Source organism: Carassius gibelio, chromosome B4 (assembly GCF_023724105.1).
Source record: "Carassius gibelio isolate Cgi1373 ecotype wild population from Czech Republic chromosome B4, carGib1.2-hapl.c, whole genome shotgun sequence".
Lineage (NCBI taxonomy): Eukaryota > Metazoa > Chordata > Actinopteri > Cypriniformes > Cyprinidae > Carassius > Carassius gibelio.
In genome coordinates this window covers 22,200,242-22,226,997 of record NC_068399.1, presented here as the reverse complement: position 1 = coordinate 22,226,997, position 26,756 = coordinate 22,200,242, and the positions used below count along the sequence as shown (strand labels likewise).

Genomic DNA, 26,756 nt, shown 5'->3' with positions numbered 1-26,756 from the left:
AAAAAGAGTCCAAGTTTTACAACAAGCTCAACTCCAGCCCCCACGTGCCCAATTTGGGGTTTCTAAAAATAAAAATGACAGTCACAACTGTCGCGGCGCTCGGGGTCTGTCCAATCCCCTTCCCCGCTGTGCGCTTCGCCCAATCGGGCGCCGGTATCACTATCTCGGTCAGATTAGAGAATCCCCCATCCATAGCGCAGTTCTATATGGTCACGATGACAGCAGCATACCAGGAGATCCAGCAGACTGACGTGTGAGCCCTGCCGGAGGGGTCTCAAGAGTTTTAAAGCGCCTCATGCTTCATTTAACCATTCAAGTATATGAAGTCGCGTCGCTTTCCCCGTCTTTCCTTTAATTTCGAACGCGAATAAAGCAGGAACGAACTTTTTTCAAACGGCGTTCTGAAAAGTGACGGCTGGAGGAATTAAAAAGTGAACGCAAAACATTCGCACAGCAACCGTTCTTTCTTTAAAACTAGTTCAAAACTGGTTTGGTTCTAGAGAAATACTTCTCACGCTCTTAAACTTTCTTTCGTTTTCTTTCCTTCTTTTTTCCCCCTTCAGAGTAGCGTGCGCGCGCTTGTCCCACTCCCCCCTCGCGCTGTAAAAACTCGCTGATTGTCGTATAAAAAGGGGGGCACGAGAACATCGGAAAAAAAAAATGATGAGCAATAATACATACTTCGACCAGCAGCTGCCGCCGCAGTATTACCAGGGCACCGACAACGGAGAGGACGGAGACGAGGAGATGCCGGCCACGGAGAAGGACCTGGCGGAGGATGCGCCCTGGAAGAAGATCCAGCAGAACACCTTCACCAGGTGGTGCAACGAGCATCTGAAATGCCTCAACAAGAAGATCAACGACCTGCAGAAGGACCTGAGCGACGGCCTCAAGCTCATCGGGCTCCTGGAAGTTCTCAGCCAGAAGAAAATGTACAGAAAGTACCACGCCAGACCCAATTTCAGGCAGATGAAGCTGGAGAACGTGTCCGTCGCGCTAGAGTTTCTGGAAAGGGAACACATCAAACTGGTTTCTATAGGTAAGTGCTGTTTCATTGCGTAAATATGCGCTCAACTTGGTGGTAAACGCGCTTTGGTACGATTTTATGCAATTTAGGTAACCATAACTTTCTTAAAGATATTTATAATAAATGAAAGGATGCGTAAAACTTTAATTAAGTGACTGTGATTATGTGCCGTTCCATAATGGAACGCGTATTGTTGCTATGGTTACCTCGTCCTTCTAAATTCGCGAGCGTTTACTTAGCACACTATGACTTGTAATCTAACTTTTGTGGCTAGTGAAACGTTCTTTAAAAACCTTGAAACGTATACTTGCATGTAAAGCAAACATAATTTTGAAGGGCACCTCAACTGTTTGTTTGAACGTTCTGTGGTGGGATCAAGCCTTAATTAGGGCCAGACCACGCAGACTACTCATAATGGGTCTGTTTTCCATTTTAACACTAAATATTGATCCTCATTTGTTGTAATTCTGTGTTGGAAGCTCTAAAGTATTATTTTAGTTTGCCCACACTCATTTTTCTCCTTTGAATGTACAGCTGGAGCTCATACTATCTATTCAAAAATGTGAATGATTTTTGCCTTCTCTGCATAATAATGTTCTCATTAAAAACACTTTATAATACTTTTCATTGAAAAGCAAATTTAAGGCCAGTATACAGTACATATGACAGATTAGAAGTGTATGTCCATTCAAATAAAAATCAGAGTTTCATGATGTTTGTTTGAATGCACATTAAATATATGTGCTTTTTATGTAGATGCTGGAAATCATCCGATGCAGATAATCTCAAAGTGACCCAATATTGGCTTTTTATTGCTTAAATTATAGATCAAATTTTGATTGTCGTTTGACATCAGCTGCTCCTGTTGATATGATCATATTCAATATTATATGAGACCAAAAGAGATCCCGGGACAGTAGTTTTACATTTTGGGATGCATTTTGTACCCTTAGGCTTTGGGACACGGTCCTAAATTCTGCTCTAGATCAATTTTATAATGGATTTGTGGATCCACCTCAAAGGGCATGCAGGCATGAAATAATTATTGATTATATGTCAGAAAGCAATTTTGGGAAGTTGTTTTATTGCATTTATTAATTATATTTCTTTGTATTTAAAGATATTCCAGTACTTTTAGTGCACTGGCAGTCTGATACTAAACTAATATCAGTTAAATGTGGCTGATCTGAGATAACTTCATAATGTTTTATTACAGTGCACCAAATATCATCAGACATATGTCAAAAAAGTACAATGGCTGTTTCTGGGTCATCTTGGCTTCTTTAAAATGACTCTTGGATCTGTTTTAGGGTCAGTGCCATTTTATTTATACATTTTTTTTTGCAGTGGCAAAAGCCTTATATTGTTCTGATAGTTCAGTGGTGGGTGTCAGGAGTTGGCAGCATGGCATTCTTTCAAACAACAGAAAAAGGGCAACGTTCATTCCTATTACTGTTGTGGGGCTGGTATGTTTATAATAAAGACTGGCTTTTAGCCATTGATAGGCACTGAATGATTATTTGATTGAACTTTGACTGCAGATGTGAGCCTCCTACTGGGTTTGGGGGAAGGAGTCAACCGTCTCACACGCTGGCACATGACCGCAGTGCTTTGAGCCCGGCTGTCGTTGGCAATGAGACGGATCTTTCCAGAAGGGCACCTGCCTCTCAGAACTCCCCTTACGCAAGAGTGTAGGGTGACAGAGGTGCAGGAAAAACTCTCGCACCCTAGTCCAAGAAACCCTGTGTGTGTGTGTGTGTGAACTGTGTGACATGGGTGTTGGCCTGCTGCCGCTACAGGAAATACCACTCACCTCATTTTTTTATTACTACACACTCATTCGCTCATGCAGATGTACCTGAAAGTGTTAAAATAGAATTAGATGCATTTACATGCATATTTGGAAATAATACGGAGCGCCTAAAGGGACATGGTGATGGTAAAACAGAATGAAATTGGGGGGGGGGGGGGGTTTGGGTGATTTCCATGCTTTTTTGTTTTCTTGCAAAACTTTGTTATTTGCTTGCGACTCTACTGTGTCCCCCCTAGAGATTTAGCATTTACAAAACTGTGTGTTTGTTTTGTTTTGCATGAAACCACAATGTTACTTGGAATAATACAAAAGTTATGGGAGAGAATGCAAAGTTTTTTAGGAAATGCAGTATACAGTAGTTTTGCAAGCGAACAAATGGTTTGCACAAGAAATCTTCTTTTGTTATTTATTCATTTGTTTTACTTATTTGTATTTCGATTTTTTTAAAATAAGTAGTAGTTTTGTCATAGTTATTATTATATTGAAATTTTTACTCTTGCAATTTCAACAAAATTTAATCTTTGAAAAAAAAAAACATCTGTAATCTTAACATTTGTAAATAATTAATGATACACTGAACAGCAATAACAATACTCAATTTGCCACAAAACTAAAATGTTATGTTTGCAAGACAAAAATCATGTATACATAAATACAAAACGTTCACCTGAGAAACTTTTGTGATGGAAATAATATGAGATGGAAAAACTATATTTCAGTACTTTTGCGAGCGAATTTTCAGGGGAGCATAATCGTTTGTGAGAGAATGCAAAAGTTTTGTTAGTGAATGCGAAAGTTTTGAAATATGTCCCTTTAGGGGCACTGTAAAATATAGTTTTACCATGATCAGTGATTTTTTTCATTTGGAAAATACTAAATATAATATAGTCGCCAGAGTGCATAAAATAATGCTGATAGTTTCTTTTCGTATTAAGAAGTGAACAAGCAGTTTGTGGAAAAATAGGAGTAGAAAACCCTTGAGTTTTGGGTGTAAGTGATGATGGCTCTGGGACAGGGATCTTCAGCGTTTAGCCCCTGAGTGAGTGATTGATAGATAGACAGCTGCGCTCTGGGGTCCATCTAGTAACAGGTGCTTTAAATAGTCTTACCGACCCAGAGGGGGTTGCTGGAGCTCTTTTGGATAGTAAGAGAGAGAAAGAGTGAGTCATGGGATAGAGATGATAAGCACATGATTCACATAATTCTCTTTCCTTTTCTTGAGGGTGTTTTTTTTTCTACTTCAGCAGTTCAGATTTTTACTGGCTCTGCCATAAACGTGATTAATGGTTAATTTGAGCAACATCTATCTTCTGTCAGTCAATTACAGTAATATTTCTGCTACATTATATTTGCTGTAAAATAGATAATACAATATTTATTTGCGGGTCAATAAATGAAATATAATTAAATGTATTATGTTATCTTTAGAATTGTATTATTCATATTAGATATTACTTCAAATGACATTTGTAAATAAACACATATTTTGTTTATTATTATTTCATTTGTTGGACTTATTTGTATTAAATTGAATTTATACCATGGTATAATTACTGTTAGTCTGCAGTTTCAGCAAAATGTTGTTTTCCACCTTGACATTTGAAAATAAACAGACTTGTGAGAGATTGAACAGCAAAGGCAATGTTAAATTTACCACGAAACTAAATGTTTATATTTGCAAGACTTAAATTACATGCCCATGATCAGCGGATCTAAGATGTAGTGACAGTTTAGCACTTGGGCTGTCTCTGTGTTTCTCTCTGAAGTGAATGTCCCTGTTGCCAATGTGAAAGGAAGTCTCTGTTGAGATGTTGTATCCCAGAGGATAAGTTTCATTGGATTTAAATTGAAGTCATAGCATGTTTTCCTGAAGTGCTTTGGTGGCTTATCAGCACAGTGACTTATCTCTACCAAGTCACGCTCTGTTTCTCTGCATGTAACACTTTCCTGGCCCATTAACCAGATTTTTCCTCTGCTGCTCTACACTGAGAAGTAGCAGTGACTTTATCGATTCGACCCTCTAGTTCACCTCTGACATTGTTTCTGGTGAACGTTGCATGTTAGATTTTTTGGTCGGCTCCCAGAGTTTATCTCCGGACTCAGCTCTATGTAATCTTTGGCCACGAACAGGATTTCCATGCAGAGTATCCAAAAGTCAGGCTTTCTTTTTCTGAAGAACAACAAGCAGTCTTTTTTGCAAACATGGTCTCCCTCTTTCTCTCTTGTGTCCTCCAGCGTCTTTAATTGTTACCATGTGTCAAGGGCTAGTCAGTCCACTGGAATGTTCAAGCACACACACACACACACACACGCACACACACACACTCCCACCAGAGATTTGACATGAACCGCTGTAGTGCTTTCCTCAATTTGTCCCACTAGGTTTATTAATATCTCTGGTAAAGAAAACCTAAAGTGTGGTGTTGCTTTATTGCAAAATGTTGCATATCAAGGCTGCAGATGGCCCAGGTGCATCCTGGGTAGGCGGATATCAGGTGTTTGTGAGGAACGGTTGTGCAACAGCTCTTAGTTCCTTTGTCTGAATGTGGGAAACTCACCATGTGGTGTAAAACACAGCCTTTGTATTTATTTCTAATAGGTTGCATTTGGATTATTAATCATTCTAAATTAAAAAAAGACACTTTGAGGTCAGCTACTAGAGAATTATTTTAAAGGTTTATAGTATTCAGTTCAAGTTCATGACAGCAAAAGGCCTCACAATATCAGAAGGGTTTATTTAGGATATCTTTTGACGCCCGCTGTGGAATCTTCTGTTACTCTATAAATCCAACCGCATCCTCAAACTCCAGGACCATGTAGGAGATCCGAAAATGATGGAAAGCAGACGAGGGAAAAAAGGGCGAGTCGCTTTTGATTATGAATGGGGTGCTGGAAGGCTGACTGGGGCTTCATCTGTGCTGTAAGTGATATTTGAACCTCTCCAATGTTTTCAGCTGCTTTCGGTGCTGTTTGGATAGAGTTACACATTGTAGAACAGGAACTTTTGTTTTAATGCACGTCTGAGATTCAGAATCGACTGGTTGCTCAACTTAAAGAGGTAGTTTGACCAAAAATGAAAATTCTGTCATGCTTTAATCATTCATCAAATGTTGTTCTAAAGCTGTACTTTATTTCACCAAAAAGTTTATATAAATATATATAGAGGTGAGTAAACAATGACAGAATTTAATTTGAACTGTTCTTCAGTGGAACACAAAAGAATATTGTGAACATTTGAGTTTGGACAAAAACAGTATTTGGAAATATCTTCAAATAAAAAGAGGTATTGAATAACACATGGTTGAGTGAATGATGACAAATGTTTTATATTTGTAGGTGACCTATTTCTTTAATGTGTTATTTAGATTTTGGGCTTTCAAAAATAAATGAATCTTTTAAATCCAGCAAGGATGCATTATATTTAAAAAGCCACCAAAAATACATTTATAATTTTACAAGACATTTCTACATTACATAAAAGCTGTTTAATATTTGTATTCATCAAATAATTCTGGAAAAAATATATATTCTATGGTTTCCACAAAATTATTAAGTAGCAAAACTGTTTTCAACACAATTATAATAGTCCGAAATGTCTCTTGAGCAGCAAATCAGCATGATTTGTGATGGATCACATAACACTAAAATACTGGAGTAAAAAATATATTGAAATAAAAATAGTTTGTTTAAATTGTGGTAATATTTCACAATATAATTTTTTTTATTGTAATTTAATATATTTTGTATATTTTATTTTACATTTAATTTAATTTGTTTTGAAATATCTCACTGACCCCAAACTTCTGAATAGTATTGTACTGTAAGTATGATCTGTTTATACAAATACAGTACATATAATACATGTATTTTTATACAATTATATAAATACAATTTTATTATGAAATTATTTGGAATTATTTGAATTACAGATAGAACAACAATAATGTGATATAGAATATGACTAGAATAAAAATTAAGGGTACCAAATTAACTAGGATAAAATGTATAGAAACCTGTGATCATATGCAGGAGTGATAGAGACGTGGATGTGTCTGTTGTTGGAATGTCACTCTATCTCTGCAGTAATGGAGCGGCTGTCGGGGTTAGAGGTGAGGTCAGAGGTCAAGATCATGACTGGTTTGCTGATTTGACAGCCATGAAAGTCTCTAGCAGGTGTTTAACAACAGCTATGAATCCAGTGCCCTCTGAAATCTCTCTTTTTTTTAAACGTATTATTCAATCTGTCAGCTCTTCGTGTGTTTTTGGCAGTCTCAAGTCTTTGGCAGACATAAAGCAGTTCTTCTGTATTGTGTTCTCTGTAAGTCGGGGAACCCGACGGCCCAAGTGCACTCTGGGGTGTTTGGTGTCAGCAGTGTCAGGCACAGAGGGCTGTCAGAGGCGTGATGATGTCATCAGCTGCCTGACCCTGAGTTGCCAGATTGACTCAGACAAGAAAATCCCTCATCGTCCACAGGGTCAAATGTCTTCGCCTCGCTCATTTTCTCCAGACACAGACTGACTAAACCCTGAGGATTGAACCGAGCTTTATAAATAGACAAATGACTAATATCATGATGTAAAGGTATTTCCCTAGAATTAATACTTTAAGTAATGTAATAGTAATAGTAATGATAGCCTTAGCAAATGCCACAGATATTTTCCGTCCATTTGATTGTGGTTTAGTGGAAGAGGTCTTCACCATTTGAACTTTATCCCTCATAACTCTGGAAAGACCTTTACCTTCTCTTTTCTAATGAGGGGGAGACTTTTAGTGGATTCCACGAAGAGAAACAGGCGTCATTTAGAGCATTTTTCAAAACGAAGCTTAACAAGGAATTTAAAAATCCCTTCTGACTAACAATCGATGACAACATCCCGAGCCTGGACTGCATCTTGATGTGTTCTTGTTGGACGTCAGCATTGAAATGGCTGAGACATGCACAGCTAATGGGCTATAGGCTTGTTACAGAGCGCTAGTTCTTGAAGGAACATAAAGGATTGTGTCTGTGTCTCAAGTGTCTGTCTGTGTTTCTAGAAATGTGATCTAAAGTGCAGACAGGATTGACTCTAAGTGCTTTTTAACTCATTCTTTCTCTCAGCACTGCATTAAAATAATGAAGACAACATATTTGTTTGGCTCTTTTGAGTTTAATTTAAAAAATATTTTAGTATTTAGTATTTTTCCAGTTAATTTTCAAATTATTATTTGTTTTTATAATAGTTTTACATAATGTTATATAGTTTAAATTGAATTATAATCAATATTTTTGTATTTATTTTTTATATTATTTTCCATTAAAATGACTGTGCATTATTTTTTATGATATTAACCAGCTTTGAATTATTAAAATGTTGGTGGTATACATAAATCATCATACTGCAACTCTTGCTTCATGTTGCTTCCAGATATTTCTGTTTATTTGTTAGTAAAAGTCAGCATTTTGTGTCATCCCACAGATTTTGGCTTACACATTTTGAGGTTCGGCAAAGTTGTCTTCAAATTATTATTAATTTGTTTTTAAATATTATTTTCTACAATTTTATATATAATTATAATCAGTATTATTTATATAATTATTTTCTATAATTTTATTTATTTGTAATCATTATTATTTATATCATATTTATATTTACTTTGCTGTAGTAAAGTCCTCATGTAAACATTTATCCTTTAATCATCCATAGTGCATGTGTACTTGTTTACAACATTTGTACCGTCTTTTAGTCATACTTTTCTCAGTAACTGCTTCAGATGTCCTTTCCTGATCCCTGAGGTGCCGGAGTCTGTCTTAATTCAGGCGCACTGGAGGGAGACTGGGACAAAGGCTCCTATGTGCCTGTTCTGGATGGAACTTCAACTCTGAAGCTTTGTTGAAGGATTGAGGGGAGGGGGTGAATGCATGCTGCAACAGACAGTTAGAATGTGTGTGTGTGTGTGTGTGTGTGTGTGCATTAGGCCCATGAGGGGGAGGGCAGATCTCTGAGCACATCAGTTGCTTTAGGATGCCTGTTAGCAGCTGTGACGGCAGCTGACTGGGTTCACTCAGGAGAGGAGATTGCCTGATTGTTGTACTCACTATTAACAAAACCACCGTCTTTCTCAAAAAGTCACATTCCCCTTCTCTAAATGAGTCCAACATTGCTTTTCTTGTTTTGAAATGTTTTATGCATGTTATCACCTAAACGTTGAGGAAAAAAGAACAAGGGGGCAAAAAAGGAAAGATTTTGTGTTTTGTTTTCCCCTGTTGGTGGAAGTTACCATTGTTTCTTTTTCACTGTGTGAAATACCTCCACTGGAGTTTGGGTTTGGGGAGGGAAATGCCTCTCGGTTTGGGCCTCCTTAGTAATGACAGACTTATTACAGTGTTTTATTACTGGTTTACATTGGAGACAGGCTTATTTTCTGCTCATTTGACTTGAAGAAGAGGAATAACCGAGAGTTAAACATACAAGCCCAGGAATGAATGCCTCTTATGAAACATTGCATGAAAATTAACCCCACATTGTTTTCTTGATATGTACTTGAGACTGGAAAAACTACACAACTTTTGCACCAATTAGCAACAATTCTACTGAATGGATTTAAAGGGTTAGTTCACCCATCAGTGCAAATTCTGTCATTAATTACTCACCCTCATGTTGTTCCAAACCCGTGAGACCTTCATTAATCTTCGGATAATCATCTTCATGGTACTCTTGTGAATAGTGGTGTGAATATAGCCTGCATTTTTTTTTTTGTGTGCAAAAAGTAGGGTATTCTCATAGCTTCAAAACATGATGGTTGAACCACTGATGTTTAATGATGTCTTAATTACCTTTCTGGGTCATAAAAAGTTTAGTTGCGTTGCTGTCTATTCAAGGTCAGAAAGCTCTCGGATTTCATCAAAATATATATTTATTTGTGTTCCGAAGATAAATTTACCGGTCTAATGAATGATTTTTTTGGGTGAGCCGTCCCTTTAAATGAAAGTCATGTGACACAAATGTCAAATTCTAGTGAAATCTACAGAGCTATTGGTGGAATTGGTTCATAAAAATGGATTGGTCCATCACTTTAGCTGAGGGGGTTCAGGTTATGGATATATTTTGCATTTGAAAGGTAGAGGTGAATGTGTCACTGTTTCAGGCGGTTTTATTGCTTTGATCAAGTTTTGACATCAAAGAGTTGTTTTAGAGGCCTACTGGTGCCATTTTGTTTAATCACACCCTCACAGTTTATCCAGCTGTTCTCACATCTGTGGGATACGTGAGGTCAGCTGTGTAAGTGTTGTTCCTATTGTCCATGGTCTCGAACAGGTTAGACAGGACCATGTGGCAAAACAACAGAATGATTGTCAATGATGGTCTTTTTTGGACTTTCGAAGACACACCACCTGCCATAACACATGATGTGCCATATCTCAAGATAGTGTGTGTATGTGGGAAGATCTTTATTTTCTCTCGTCTTTCTTCGGGCAGAAGTTCTCCTGGATCACTTTTTGATCTGCTTCACAGAGAGCTGTGTATTTAGTAAAGCAATCTGGTCAACACGTAGGCGCCATGCCTGTTTTCACAGTTTCCATATCCACGATGATGTATCAGTGTGTAAAAATGTGTTTACGTGCAAAGGACGTTGATAAATGAACTGCTCTGTCATTGTCCAGACTCGCTGTTTCTGTTGGGTTTCAGCGTTTATTTCTTTTTGACCTCATGCGTTCTGGTGAGGGAAGTCCGTTGCTGCCTTGAAAACGCTCCCAACGGCTGCCGATTTGCAGCATTTGGCAACTTGGGCCACCACACATTTCTTTCTGTACTCTGAAATAAATTATTAGAGACATGTCTGTCAATTAAAGTATCACGTTTTCCATAAAGTTAGGTCAGAATCCATTAGACTGTTGTACGGTTTGACATTCCTGTAAGCAGTAACAGCTTGTTCTTGTTTCAGGAGTAAATGTAATGCAGTGACATGGATGCTCATGTCTAAGTGGCACTTATTGGCTTAGAAAAAGATGTTTCCTGTCGTCACTGGCAGCAGTTGTATTTCTGATGTAATGTGTGACCGCAAAGACAGCAAGTCCTGAAGTAAACTGAACAAATTTTGGCACTACGTCCCACGAGTGCTGTGAAGTGTGCTTGCCTGTATATATGCTATGTAATGTTATATTTTACTGTTCAAAACAGTGTTTTTTCTTTTAAACCCCATAAGTGTCACCTGCCCACCCGTGGGCCACTTGGTGCTTTTTCTTCATTGTCTTTATCACATATTTATCTTTGGAAAGCTTAAAACCTCAAAATTCATCCTTTGAAAACTATTTTGAAATTGGACATTGCATTAGCATGGAAATGGGACTTCAATATCTTTTAGCGTAGTGGGTGGATTCAAGTGTCATATATTACAAAATGTATTATGGTTTTTTAGAATCAAAACTGTTTATAATCTTCAAACATTTACATTTTGTCAGAAAGGTCTGAGTCTCAAGATTTCATATTTGGTGTATATTATGTGAAATAACTAATATTGACTGAGAAATATAGGCATTTATGACAGAAAAAATGTATCAGAAAATGAATTGGAGTTTGGATGGCTATGTGTGGTATAACACCCTCAATAAAATCTAACAAGAACCTCAATTTTTTTTTTTTTATATCAACTTCAAATTTGGAACAAAACTTATTTAGACATAAGGCTTTAGTTCTATAGAAATTTTAGATTCAAAAATATTTTGTCAGACATTTCTTTTATATAAAATATTAAAATTGGTACTGTGCATTTTTTTTAAAAGTAAATTTTTAACTTCTATAACTTTTTGAAACTTTTATATTTTGAAATGATTCCAAAAAATGATTTCTGAGGGATCATGTGACACTGAAGACTGGAGTAATGATCCTAAAAAAATCAGCTTTACAATCGTAGGAATAAAATACATTTTAAAATATACTAAAATAGTAAAGTTATGTTACATTTTTACAATACATGAATTATATTACATAGTGATCAGATTATTGTTGAATGTCACTCTGAAAGAGACAGTAGCCATATTAACTATTAATAGTTATTTCTCCATGTGAAAAGTTAATTTGCTGGACATGTGTCTTGGTACTTTGGCTTTGGGCTTGTCATTCAAATCAAATGTTAGCTGCTTGATTTGTGTGTGTGTGTGTGTGTGTGTGTGTGTTTTCTGCAGTATCTCTAACACTCTTCCATTGTTCTTTGAAGATCCTGTGGAAAATGTGAGTGTTGATGGCATGTGTCCATGATGTCTTCATCCCACCCCCTTTCCTATCTTTCCCTCTTGGAGAGACACAGTAATGGAATTATATTTTCCGGCCTGTCCACAGAACCATGAACCTGACCTCTTTGACAATGGACACACGCTAACAGAAAGTCATCTGAATATTTGGAGTGTCCACGGTTTCAGGATGTGACTTCAGGCTGCTCTGTGTTTTGTGTGCGACTCTTGGAGAAAGTCAGATAACAGGAATGTTGTCTTTCCACAGCTACTGGGGGAATCCCTGCTCTCTCTCTCTCTATCTATCTCTATCTCTCTTCAAACAGACCTCTTCATATGAACACGGCAGCTGTTGAGTAGAAAACAGAACTGAGATGAAACCCTGTGCATTTAGAGCCAAGCCTTTTGTGTCAAGACACAATTTAATGTATGTTTGCGCAATTGTCAGCTTTAGCTCAACAAGGTGGTCTTTAAACAAATTATACTTTTTTTTTTTTTAGGTCAAGAGGTTCCAGTTTATATGAATTCACTTTTTTAGTTTTTAAAGGAATAGTTCATCCAAAAAGTTCACCTTCAGGTCATCCAAGATGTATTGTTTGCTCACCAATGGATCCTCTAAGATTATTGGATTATTAAAAATAGAGATTATTATTGATGTGCTCTATGTCTGTCAGGCTCCTATGAGTAGTGTTTATAACTCAGATCTCAACTTTGATATTGATGTCATGTGCTTTGTTGCATTGTCTGTCTTTTCAAGTCCTCCAGGACTTTCACTTTGTGACTGTGTGTATGTGTGTGTTGAAACTGTGTTTTATTTGACTGTATTGTACAGCCATGCTGCATTGTGTTTTATGGCTTTAAGGGAATAATAGGAAAATTATGACTGCATATTTTGCCTTTGAACCTTTAATTACCGTTTGCTCCGTGCATACGGTGCATATTTTTTTTTCCATTTATTTATACAGCTCGCTTTCAGTTGTCCTTTCTCTTGTTTATTCTGTTTTGATTGATTAGTTTGTCTTTTACAGTTTGTGAAACAAAAGGTTCTCATTTATTATACATTCTCTCTTGAAGCGATGTGTGTGTGTGTGTGTGTGGGTGTAGGCTGCATATGTCCTGAGGCAGAATGTCTCTTCCACACTGAGGCCATTGTCTCGGTCTCTTCTGTCCTAGTGACCATGGCAAACTTTCTCTCTCCTCCAGGGAGACTGCGATGTTTGTTTGGTAACCCCGAGCAACAGCCGTCAATCACCTGATGCATCTAAGCTGTACAGATTTCTGATGGCGTCACTGGCCGACGTTCAAATAATTCAAAGGGCAACACAGAATGACCTTATTAGAAATTCTTATTAGAAGATCTTATTAGAAACTATAAATACGTATAAACAAATGATATAAACAAATTGGATAGCAAAGATGGTACGACTCAATCAGTGCAAACACAATCAGTACAAAACAAACTGCGGTTTCTGGAAAAAAATATCAGAAAAGTTCAATTTAATAAAGAGGATCTGCTTTATGGATCTATTTTGCCATGTGCATGTAATGAAAGAATACATCTTTTTTTAAAACCATATGGGGCAAATTCACTAAACAGTCACTCAATTAATAATAATATACAATTGAACAATTAATTGTGCTGGTGTATTGCTGTATCGTCATTTTAAGTGCAAACTAAATAAGTGAACAATATTTGAAAATATTTAACAGCCTTATTTTAGTATTAATTGTATATAATTATAATATTGATTAACATTATGAATTGGCTTTTGTTTTTATATTTTCATGTTTAATTTGAATTCTAGTTGTGCTTGTTATTTTTCATTTGTAAAGCTTAAATTCATATTCTTAGCCATAATTCCAGTTTTATTTCAGAATTAAAAAAAAAAGTTATTTAAAGTGCAAACTTGCATATTTTAATGTAAATTAGGCTTTTTATAGAATTTTCCTTATTCCCAAAAGTCATCACAGTGTGCCAGGCACAATATGTGCAAACTGTCTGCTGCAAAAGCATATCTTTGCACTCAAACTGAACCTGCAGGATGGGAAATCACATCATGAAAATCGGATTCAGCACAATTTTGTTCCTTTACTGAATTGGTTGCAAAAACAACACAAGTACTGCATGCCAACAGCCCTATCAGTCAGCGTAGTCCATTCTTAGTAAATTCCCTCCTTTGAAGAACTTCCATACAATGACAATATGCTGTTCATCAGTGAAATAAAGCAATTGCTTTTAGCTGAAAAGGGCAGCAATCCCCAACAGCTGGATTCAAGATGAATGCATCTGTACTCGCTGCAGTAACACCATTACATGTGTTTTCTCCTATAGCTTTAGCCAACAGTGGCTTATAAAATGTTTCCAGCATCTGTTTCTTTATTTTTATCTCGTCTCGTTGGTGTGATTGAGCGGAGGGAGGATGTGAATGATCCGGACTGGCTTTAATCAGGGTTAGGAAAGTGTCTCATTACTCACAGAGCCAGAGATATGCTGCGTTCACTCAACAGATCGAGCATTTGAAGCACTACTGCTGTTCCTCATACTTATTATGAGACATGCTAGGCAAGCGTAATTTATTATTTCATCATTTTTTAAGACGATAATGCTAATATTTGTAGTTATGTAGTTATTTTTGAATTATTTATAAATGTTTATTAAAAGTGATCTAAAATTTTTTAGACATTTTGGTGACATTTTCCCTTCATAACCATATACAGTATTGTGATTATTAATTCCAAAATTGTGGAATAGACATGGAATGGGCCAACAACCTGTCACCTCATTTTGGAGTGAGACAAATGAGAAACACTTCTGCTTGTTCTCTGAATTACCCCCACTCTCCATAAGCTATCCTTTCCTTTCTCACTGTCCTAAATGGTCTTTTCCCAGGCTCTGATCCCATATTTGTTTTCCTGCCCATTATGTGGTGGTGCTGTACCCTAGCGGGCTTGAATTCCTGGCCCATGTCATCAGCCGTTCCTCAGAAAGGCTTCATTTGCAGCCTCGGCACTTTATTTTGTCGGAAGGAAATACTTAGTTCTGATGTCTTTTATTAAGTGTGTTTGAATCCAGCTGTTTCGATGGTTCTATGTGTTGGGCAATGTGTTTTATTTTCAGAAATTTGTGTTTTGCCAGGATGCACATTGCAGGGTTTTCTCAGGGTGGTTTGAAGAATGCATTGAGAATAAAAACCACTGCACTCTCTTAGGTGCAAATCTGAAATTTTTACTTTTCTTTTTAGGAAAAGTAGACCAAATAGCTGTTTGCGCTTGCTTAGTGTTTGCGTGCACCTAATTTGTCATATTTGATATTTATACCCAGACCTTTTATTTTGTATGTATATTGTCAGATGAGGATCTAGATCCCCTGAAGCAAACAATAGCAGCCGACACACACCTGTTTATTGATATTTGATAGTGTTGATGTGAGTGTTGAACAGCTGAAATGTGTTTTTGTGTGCTTGCTGTCTGATATCTGTCTGACCCTGATAATTTCCAGATACATATACTCACTCATCGCTCTCTTGACTTCTTTTTCTTCCTCTATTTACAGCTTTTTTGGCATGGTTAATAATTCTACATTACAAAGAAAAATATTCTTAAAAACACTGCAAAGCAATGTACATAAAATGAGGAAAATAGCCTGAGATATACATACAAAATGCATGATACTTATTTTTATTTAGAACTGTCCTAAATAAGATATTTACATATAGTCCACATTCAAAATAATAGTTGAATTTTTAAAAATGACCATTCAGAAGTTTAGATACGCTTGATTCTTAATACTTTGTTGTTTACCTACATGATCTACAAAATTGTCTTTCTTTTTTTTTTAATTAATGGTTGTTCTCGGGTCTCTTGTTTGTCCTGGAAAGTTAAAGAACCCACTGTTCTTCCAAAAAAATCATCCAGGTCCCATAAATTATTTGGTTTTCCAGCATCTTTTGCATGTTTAAACCTTTCTTGCAGAGGCTATATGATTCTGATATCCATTTTTTAAAAGTAGCGACAACTGAGGGACTTAAACGCAACTATTAAAAAAAGATTCAAACAGTTACTGGAGCGTAAGAAGGGAAAAGGCTGGGCGGGGGTGAAAACTTATGAACATTTTGGAGATGTGCAAGTTTTTCTTCTTTTGTTTAAATATCATTTTCATTCATCTAGTGCTGCCCTTCAGAATATGTACACCAAATATTATGCATTAATAAGAAAGAGAAATAGTAATATTCTACTTTTCCTTTCTTTTCTCTTTATCGTACTCTCATTCTCTCTTTCTATACTTTCTTAACGGCGCATATCAAGAACATTTCCAAATACTTTCTCCTTGTCTGTTTCTGTTGGGCTTGGCATTGATGCAGAGTGCACATAAATGTCTGGATGCATTCCTCTCTAAGCATCTAGAGCGCCATGGAACCCCAAAACACTAAACCCTGTTTCTTGAGAGGGGGCCACAGTGAGCGTAACACGCAGTCCTCGCCAAACATATGAGAAAATCTCAAAAGCAATATATAAAAGAGCAGTGAAGAATTTGATCTGGATCTTGTTTGATTACAGCAAGGCAAGAATGAGAGAGAAAAACAGAAACTGGCAGTATTATTAGATATTGGATTGCGCACACTGCAGCGTTTAGTGCAGACAGCTCCGCTGGGGGTTGAAGCAAAGTGTAGTCAGATTCAGCCAGTGTCCCGATTAAGTTTCATCTGTGTGTGTGTTTTATTTAAACTGACCTCATTCCACAGATCCAGGGTTAAATGACATCAGCCTTTGGCATTCGGTCTGTGGCTTAGTAGTGTCCATCTTAATTCATATTCCACACTGTAGTCCAGAGTCTTCTGACTGTAGCAGAGCAGTTTCAGGAAAGATTTGGCTAAAGGCAACGAGTAAAAACACTTTCTATGAATAACTGGGTATAACAAAGGTTTTTTACATGCTATTTTAGTATTGTTTTAGATTTGGGATTTGTGTCTTTACTGCATTGTTATTGGAACACAAATATGTACTCGTTTATGTGTGCATTAGTAAGTCATAAGATCCATGTTGAGAGAGTTGGTCCTTGCTATTTTATTTTGCACATCTAAACCTGTGAAAGCTATCAACACAGCAGGCGAGAAGAACAAACAGTGCGCTGCGAATCTCTCTATGAGTAAACAGAAAAAAACACACGCAATGCTAGGGAGGACATCTGAAAAATAAACACAGGAGTTGTCATTATTTCTGTTTTTTTTTTTCTAGTGTGTGTTGACATGACCGATCCCCCTTCAGTTCACCCTGAGCTTCTGATCTTCACCCTAAACTAATATGTGTTCACAGTAGCGCCACAGGAGTAATAAAAACCAACCTCAGAATGTTTAATGGTTTCCTACACCAAGCATTGAAACTCGCAGATCTTAAATAGTCTTGAAAACAATATGGTTTTCTGCTCGCTGTCTTTTTATGATTCCCAGTATCTCCACAAAAGGTGTTTCAGCGCTCATGTGTGGAATAATACATTTAAATCTTTCTTTTTCTCGTTACAGATAGTAAAGCTATAGTGGACGGCAACCTAAAACTGATCCTGGGGCTGATATGGACCCTTATTCTGCACTACTCTATTTCCATGCCCATGTGGGAGGATGAGGACGATGAAGACGCCCGGAAGCTGACGCCCAAACAGCGCCTTCTGGGCTGGATCCAGAACAAGGTCCCCCAGCTGCCCATCAACAACTTCCACAGGGACTGGAGAGATGGCAAAGCCCTCGGTGCACTGGTGGATAATTGCGCACCTGGTGAGCGGACATCTGTGGTTTATGACCACTTGGCTTGGTACATTAATCACGTGTGGGCTTACATGAAAAGCTATCTTCATTAAGTAGATTGAGGGACCAGTAATACTCATCATGGAGATGTCAAGAGTCATGCAGAATCTGCTTTGCCTTAGGAGATGGGAAGCCAGTTTGATAATTACAGCATATGATCTCACTGTGGAAAGACCAGAGCCAATAGAAAAATAGAGAACAATTGGTGACCTCAAAACAAGTGATCATTGCTTTCCAAAACATGATTCATGAATCGAATACCTCTAGATTTGTTTGGACTTACACTAGTGGAAAATCCAGAACCCGTGCAGTTCAGAGAGAGTTTAATGAACAGGTCAAGTTCTTTTGAAAGTGTGCATGTCCATCCTTGTCAACTCTCTAATCAAAGCTGCCATTCTGGCATTGTGTTTGTTTCCAGGACTCAGGACTTGGCTATAAATCCTTTGGGAAACTAGTAGGAGAGTTTCCTAGAACATGCTCTTGGATCAACAAACTTGTTACAACATTTCAAAATAAATAATCAGAAGTTAGAGTTAGCGCTAAGCTTGAGCAACAATAATTTTCTTCTAATATTAGGGATAACTAATGGTTAGCAGCAAGCTTTTAGATATGAACAAGATGGAATTGATCCAGGAATATGTTCTACTTTTACTTACGTGTTTTGATGTGATTAAACTTTAGAAAAATCCTTCACAATAGAAAATAGGATTAGTACTAAATGCTTCGATTTGTCTTTCGTTTAAACATTTAAGAATTGCATTAGCTTATGTTGAAATGTTTCCATCTTCCAAGTCATTTAGAGATGTGCTTAAAAGAGTCCAGTATTTTTGACAGACACAAACTGCAGTTTAATTGTCGACTTTAGTAAAGAGACAGGTGTAAATATGGCGCTGGGTGGAAGGCCCTGTCTCATTTTAGGGTTCATTTCACACGCAAACACATTGGGCCACAACTAGATGCACTGCTTTAACATTCAATATTAATTCATGTGCAAGACTGGGATTTGACTGGTGTCAAAGACAGCTTGTAATATTGAGATATTTAAAAATGATTCATCAGTAGAAGTGGTTTAGGTACTGACTGAAAGGGATGCTAACTAGAGCTAGAAGGTAGTTGGGTTGATAGCACTAAATAGCACTAAAACAATAGCACTGCCCAGATGGCTTCACTGCTGTATTATTTGAAGGGCACTGCCATAAAATACAACCACTGTCTACAAATAAAAAATGCAGGGTTTACATTTTGACACTGAGAAGCATTGTGAGAGGTGAAAGATGCAATATCTTTGCATGTTTTAGGCGTGCATGAGTTTGTTGGCTCTGCAGGCTGCTAATGAGCCCCTGGTCTGTGCTGTAACTGAGCGGAAAGTGTCAGAAGCTAAGACAGCAAACATACTTAAGTGAAAACACATGCTGCTTTATACATTTCCTTCCAACATGCACTTTATTTTATTTTTCCCCATGTGCATGTGTGGAAAAGCATCTCTTAGCAGAAGTGAAGCCAGAGAAGTTAGATGAAGTATTTATTCCAGTATTTCAGTGCCTGTGTGTTTATTACAATATATTTAAAACCCCTTATATTTCTCTTTATTCACATTTTATTTGAATAGAAAAACTTTGTTTTTAAAATCTCCCATTGACTTGCACAGAAGGAATATTCAAGTCCTTCTAAATCTAAACATCAGTTATATTTTTATTGTAATATTTGCAAAAGTTGTGGATGATTTGTGATCGATTTCATATTGTATGATACATTTTTCTCAATTGATTTACATTTTGATGAGTTATTAATGGAAAGTGAACTGTACTTGAGCAGTCTCAAAATCTTTAAATAATGATTTTCCTCAAAAATATAACTGCATACAGACTGTGCCCCATTCACACTTTGTTTACCTCCCCTGTCGTTTCCTCCATCTAATTTGTTTTCCACTATTAATGGGGGTTATGTTACTCTCTTACCACCATCTTGAATCTTCTGGGACCTGTAAATACCACTCTTGGCAATTCTGAATGCATTAAAAACCTAAAATTAAAGCTTTATCAGTGTTAGCAGTAGAATGGGGCCTGTTACAGATACTCACTGTCCAATCCAAGTATGGGGCCGCTGTGCTGGAGAATCTTGGAAAACAACCCTAGATCTGATATTAACATTTTGGCAGTCGTTGAGGAGTCTTGTGGTTTCGAGGCTCTCTGGTTCCATTTGAACTAAACACCTCTTGATCTTTGAGTGTAATCCAGCATATAATAACAGTTTTTCTCCAGACGGCACTGGTGTATTTGCTTCAGGGAAGCGCTCGCTGCTACGGGCCTGACCGCACTTATTAAAGGTTGGAAAAAAGGGTGAACTGACGGGAAACCGCTCATTTGAGAGCATTTAAGGTCAAGTTGAACTAAAGAACATGGATTAATAGATCCACGCTGTGGAACAGTGGGTCTGCAGCCCAAGATAAAGCTTAGTTCATCTACGTGTATAAAGCAATATGCAAGAGCATTTTAGACCTATACAGTAGCAGTTCTGAGCTAGAAAATGTTTCTCATGGTTTTATCACGAGTTGACTTACAACTCTGTCTGTGTCTTCATCTAAGGCCTGTGTCCGGACTGGGAGACATGGGACCCGAGTCAGCCAGTGGAGAATGCAAGAGAAGCCATGCAACAAGCTGACGACTGGCTCGGTGTGCCTCAGGTAAGAAGCAGTTGCTTATATTTATTAGCATGATTTGAGTCTGCTTTCTTCTTTAGCAGAGCAAGGCTGGCTGTTTTGTAGGCCACTGTTGACTTTAAGAAGTAGATTTTAGCTACTGAAATTATATTATGACCTCATGATCATGATCCTTGTGTGAGTGTGTGTGAGTCAGAGAGTGTAAAGCAATCTGGGGCGTGGTTCAGTCTGAAGAGCAAAACATTTTCATGAAAACATGAAATCTGATCAAAATCATGTTTTAATTCATCTTCAGATGCTCACTTTTCAACATCATAATACACAGTAGTGTCTATACATGAGAAATTCATAATTTTATTCAGCGAAGATGCCTTTATAAAATGAGTTTATAATCTAAACTATATATTAGCATAGAATATATATTACCACATTAGAATGATTTCTGAAGTATCATATGCTGAAAATTCTATTTTAACATTACAGAATTAAATTATATTTCAAAATATGTCTTTGCATTTACATTTTTAGCAGACGCTTTTATCCAAAGCGACTTACAGTGCATTCAGGCTATACATTATTTTTACTAGTATGTGTGATCTCTGGGAATTGAACCCACAACGTTTTGCGCTGCTCATGCAATGCTCTAAGTGTTTTTGATTAAATAAATGTAGTTTCTTACAGACCCTCAACATCTGAAGGTTGTGTTTATATGATATTTACTGCACTGTCAACAACAGATAAATTATGGGTTTTAATAACAAAGTGCATATTTCTTTCTGTCCCTGTTGGTCTCTCGTTCGATCTCCACTTCTGTCTTTCTGCTGTGTTAAATACCATTTAGAGCTATTTGCAGTTAGCTCTTAACCTTTCAGTCTAGTGTTAAATATAGCAGGACACTTAACCAGTAGGACATGAAAGACGGGACTGAGAGGAGAGAAGAGACCGAAAATATTTTCCACAGCTTTAAAAACATTGAGTACTTCATCAGTTTTGTGCCTTAGACCATGACAGAATAGAGCTGTGTTTATATCTGACAATCGATTCTGGCAATGACGGTACTTAAATAAAATGGCAAACGAAGTCAGTGAGATGTGTTTCTTCATCTCAGTCCTGTTCTTGAGGGCTACAGCATTGCACATTTGAGTTGTTTAGCTATCTGATTCAGCCTTGCAGGTCAATGTAACCTCTACTACTGGTTGTATGATGTATAATAAGTTGTATCAGGTGTTTCTGATGAGAAAGACTTCTAAAATATGGTACACTTGTTGCCCCAGGAGCTGGATTGAGAAATATAGCTCGAATAGCTTCCAGGATTAAAATCAGAAAACAACCACTATGTAGCAAGTAACTTCTTACCTCTAATTTTGCATTTTGTATATCCAGGTGATCGCACCTGAGGAGATCGTGGATCCTAATGTGGACGAGCACTCAGTGATGACCTACCTGTCTCAGTTCCCCAAAGCCAAACTCAAGCCTGGTGCCCCACTGCGATCTAAAACCCTGCACCCCAAGAGAGCCAAGGCCTATGGTCCAGGTGAGACTGACAGATGATGATGTTAACACTTCAGTGATTAGCCTACTCTTCCTCGACTTGATCCTCTGTATTTTTACATCTCTCTATAGGGATTGAGCCCAGAGGTAATGTTGTGTTGAGGCCAGCTGAGTTTGTGGTGGAGACCGTGGAGGCCGGGCTTGGAGAGGTGTTGGTGTACGTGGAGGATCCAGAAGGCCACACAGAAGAGGTCATATTCTATATCAAACTTATTTTAATCTCAAAACAATCCAGAATGTCTCAGTCATTTATAAACCATGCAGGTTCCTGGTGGTATTGGCAAGATTTAGATTTTCTTTTATTCAAGAAAACAAAAACAAAACAACAACAACACACACACACACACACAAAATTACGAAAAAATATGAATAATAATAATAATAATTCCGGTTTGGTTAAGTTGATTAAAATAATAATAATAATTAATGATTTTATTCTCATGATTTTTTTTTCAGTGAAATTAAGTTCATAAAATATTTTATAGAGTTTAAGTCCAGTACCTGTCTGAATATTCACTAAATAAAATATACAAATAAAATCAAAATACAATAAATTAATTTAAATTAACAAAATAAAAATACATTCATTAAAATTAACATATATTTAAATGTATTGATTATTTCATTATTTTTTAAGATCATAGTGTTTAAAATGGAAAATTTAACTAAAATGGAAAATAAAAAAATTATTATAAAAAAATTAAATGTTCATTGTTCTAATGTGATTTAATAGTAACACAATTCAGTTTTTTTTTTTTATTGAACAAAGATAAGGTTCTTGAGCCTTATTAATAGGAGTGCAGGGATACACAATAATAATAATAAAAAAGCTGTTTTAACAACTAACTGGTGAATGTCTTACTAAAATGTATTTTTTCACAGGCCAGAGTAATTCCCAAGAATGACAGGAACAGGAGCTACTCTGTGCTCTATGTCCCGAAAGTGGAGGGCCTGCATAAGGTATAACATTAAGCAATGCACAGTGGTGTCTGCTGTCATTTTGCTGCCATATTTTCACAATCTATGAATTCTTCGTAGGACTTTGTAATGTTTAACAGAAACTGAGCTTTATACGTGACAGATGAAACAGATTGTATCTGAGGGATATTTCTTTCTTCCTTCAGGTGAAGGTGTTGTTTGCTGGACAGGACATTGACAGAAGCCCTTTCCTAGTAAATGTGTCTAAAGCACTGGGTGACCCAAACAAGGTGCAGGCCCGTGGGCCAGGTTTGGAACCGGTGGGGAATGTGGCCAATAAACCCACCTATTTTGACATCTACACAGCAGGTAATGACAGTGAAACGATGCTGCTTGCTGTGAAACTCAGAATCAGTTAAATGTGTTTGTAACTCATGTATTTGTGACTCCTCAGGTGCGGGAGCGGGCGATGTCGGTGTGATCATTGTGGACTCTCAGGGCCGCAGAGACACAGTGGAGATCATTCTGGAAAACAAGGGCGACAGTGTTTTCCGCTGCACATACGGCCCCATTTTGGAGGGCCCTCACACTATATATGTGACATTCGCTGGCCAGCAGATACCCAGAAGCCCTTTCACTGTCCACATCTCAGAGGGTGAGACTCATGTCTTCACTTTGTGATCTTAATTCCTAGAAAAAAATAAGTTAGACGTCCTGCAGAGTCTACTTTATGATCACATTATTGTTTAACACCAAAGCTGTTAATGCACCAAGAAAACAACAAGTGCTTTTCTTTTTTTGCCTGAGCCTTCGACTTGTTGTTTTTTGCTGCATTAAAAGCATGCCACATTCTTTCTTAAATGTGTTATGCACCCACTGAAAAGTCCAGCTTAGACTAAAGCTTAGGCTTTTTCGGATGAATCTGATTGGCTTACTGTTGAAGAGCAAATGCTTTAGTATGCTGGTCTTTTCAGTTGCGGCACCTAAAGAGCTTATTTCCCCCTTGTAATGAGTTCAAAGTTGATTGATTGACAGCATGCTGATACTGGACAAGTCCCAGAGAGACCTGCTTTCTTTGGCATTGACTAATACCAGGTTGTTTGGTTTTGAGCTCCATTTGCTCATTGCTCCAGGGGTCCACTACCCTCCTGATGATGACGAAACGCTTTATTGTGTTTCCTCTCTCCTCTTTCGCCTGTGTGTGTTGTTCTAGCTCCTCCGAGTGGCCGGCAGATCGGCTCCCCGGTTCACATAATCCCTCAGTCTTTACGCACGCCGCCCTCAGAAAAGGCCAAGAAAATGCCTCCCCCAACACCACCCAAACCCAGGCGACCAAGTTAGTATGGGCCACCCGGGGGGCGTGGCAAATGCCTGCTCAAGCTTGGTCCCCTCCCTCCTGTCTCCTCTCCTCCCCTCACCCTGTGTCCTCTCTCGGGCACGCCACCTCTGACTCGTTGGCATGCGCTGGCGCTTTGCCCTCTGGGGCAGCTTAAATCAACAGGAAGCTTAATTAGATACAGGAAGTGATGGGATGAAAGTGAGTGTGAGTTAAAGTGAGAGTGTGAATGAAAGTTAGAAGAAGATTAGACAATGTTGCGAATGCTGCTGCTGGTCTTGTTTTAACCGATGCAGAAAAAGAGCCACCATTCAGGGGTGATACTGGACGATCACGTAACAGACGCTCGGCACACCGGGACCACTTTTGATTGGTTTCTGCTAATATTTATAATTTAGTAATAGTAATTCAGAATTTAACAAATTTAACCCAATGCGATAATTATTAAGTATTTAAAAAAAAATTCTGAAATAAATTAACAATAGTAACAAATTGGTTTAAATTAGGGCTGAAGATGTTAATCAATCAACTGATTTTATTTTATTTTATTTTGTATTTAATGTGTTAATATAACAGCCCTTGTTTGAACTATTTACTTTAACCTGAACTGACATCTGTGACGTCTGGGTGTGTGATATATTCATCTTAATTTTAGGGATAATCATCCACATCCCAACATTGTCATCGTGATCGTCGTCATCATCTCGGCAGTTGCTTGATTTGGCCGTGTCGCTCTATGAATACTAACTCAGAGAATGGGAATGCTTTAATTATCTGTCTTAACATTATTTTCCTAACCAAAGTATATAATTAAGTAACTTTAACTCATTAATTATTCAATTAACATTACTTTGTAGACTTTAGTCTGCCTTTTTATCCAGCACTTAAAGAAGATGATACTGGAAGAAGAAATTGTTTGATCAGTTCTGAAAAAAGCACTCAGGATTGAGCCAGACTGTTTTAATAGCCATTTTATTGCTCTAAAAAAGCTCATCAGTGAACTTTGTGTGAAGCACCAAACCTTAACAGTAAGCCATATATTAAAAAGAATTTAGGGTCTTTTTGAGATTGCTAATTGCTTTGTCATAGGCTTTTAAAGGAAACATTCTTTTTTTGTTTTTCTTGTTCTTCATTGCTCGTACCTTTGGCTGGGTCCATATGCATAACTAATATTGACAACTTCATCTCTATTCATGTGTGTATGTTTCATTAAACTTGTTTCCGCTTTTGTACTTATTATCTTGATCAAGAATAACCACTCTTTCCTCTTTTTAGCAAGCAACCCCAATGCCTGTCGGGCCATCGGGCGCGGCCTGCAGCCCAAGGGTGTGCGTGTGAAGGAGGTGGCCGACTTTAAGGTGTACACGAAGGGAGCAGGCAGTGGAGAACTACGTGTGCAAGTCAAAGGGCCAAGTATGCATGCAACTGTCTTGACTGCAATAACGATTGTTGTCAACTTTGCATCATAAAGTTAGGTAGCTGAATTAAATTTTACATTTGCAGGAGGTGGCGATGAGCCTGTGAAGGTGCAAGAGCTGGGTGACGGTGTGTATGAATGTGATTACTACCCCATTTTCACTGGAAAATACATTATCACCATTACTTGGGGTGGCCACGCCATTCCCCGCAGGTAGGATGCTTTTAATCCTCCACCAGTTTACTGTGGTGAAGTCCCATTCCTGCTTCCAGAAAATATTCAAATCTGTTGACCATATTAAAAGGAATATACAGGATATGGAAATGTTTTTTTAGAAAGATAATCTGCTGATTATCATGAACATCCGTCTCTCTTCTGATCAAAATGTGTATATGTGTGTAGCCCATTTGAGGTGGTCATAAGTGAAGATGCAGGCCCTCAGAAGGTGAGGGCTTGGGGTCCAGGCTTGGAGACAGGCATGGTTGGCAAATCAGCTGACTTTGTGGTCGAGGCCATTGGCACTGAGGTTGGAACTCTGGGTAAGTATCTTCTTTTACATTTTCGAGCCACTGTACCCAGCGATCTGGTGTTTATGCAGATCTTCTCAACTCTGGCCCTCAAGGTCCACTTTCCTGCAGAGTTTAGCTCCAACTCGAATCAAACACACCTGAACAAGCTTACTAGAAAGTACAGGCAGGTGAGTTTGATCAAGGTTGGAGCTAAGTTCTGGAGAAAAGTCAACCTCGAGGGCTAGAGCTATCAACCCCTGGTTTATGGTGTGATAAGATGCCCGAGAAATTGCTAAAACTCTTTCCATGCACAGGTTTCTCCATCGAAGGCCCCTCACAGGCTAAGATAGAGTGTGATGATAAGGGAGATGGGTCTTGTGATGTTTTGTACTGGCCCACTGAGCCTGGTGACTATGCGGTCCATGTCATCTGTGATGATGAAGATATCAAAGACAGCCCATTTATGGCCCACATCCTCCCTGCAGCCAATGACGTCTTTCCTGAGAAGGTCTGCCCTGA

The 26,756-nt window shown here is 37.8% G+C and overlaps 1 protein-coding gene across 12 annotated transcripts in view; it reads left to right on the top strand.

The window, feature by feature from the left end:
- Positions 1-192: 192 nt before the first annotated feature.
- Positions 193-26,756, top strand: part of LOC127956511 (filamin-C) — a 46,416-nt gene continuing 19,852 nt past the window's right edge. For 6 of the 12 annotated variants that reach the window (XM_052554480.1, XM_052554485.1, XM_052554484.1 and 3 more), the window contains exons 1-13: positions 206-1,039; positions 17,569-17,817; positions 20,433-20,530; positions 21,890-22,040; positions 22,130-22,248; positions 22,940-23,017; positions 23,182-23,344; positions 23,430-23,630; positions 24,189-24,311; positions 25,587-25,724; positions 25,815-25,941; positions 26,131-26,267; positions 26,552-26,745. In XM_052554480.1, coding sequence (XP_052410440.1) covers positions 661-1,039; positions 17,569-17,817; positions 20,433-20,530; positions 21,890-22,040; positions 22,130-22,248; positions 22,940-23,017; positions 23,182-23,344; positions 23,430-23,630; positions 24,189-24,311; positions 25,587-25,724; positions 25,815-25,941; positions 26,131-26,267; positions 26,552-26,745 — 2,157 coding nt within the window. In that variant the 5' untranslated portion in view covers positions 206-660. Of the gene's footprint in view, positions 1,040-17,568; positions 17,818-20,432; positions 20,531-21,889; positions 22,041-22,129; positions 22,249-22,939; positions 23,018-23,181; positions 23,345-23,429; positions 23,631-24,188; positions 24,312-25,586; positions 25,725-25,814; positions 25,942-26,130; positions 26,268-26,551; positions 26,746-26,756 lie in introns of all 12 variants that reach the window. The other 6 variants (XM_052554487.1, XM_052554483.1, XM_052554486.1 and 3 more) reach the window with 2 other exon arrangements.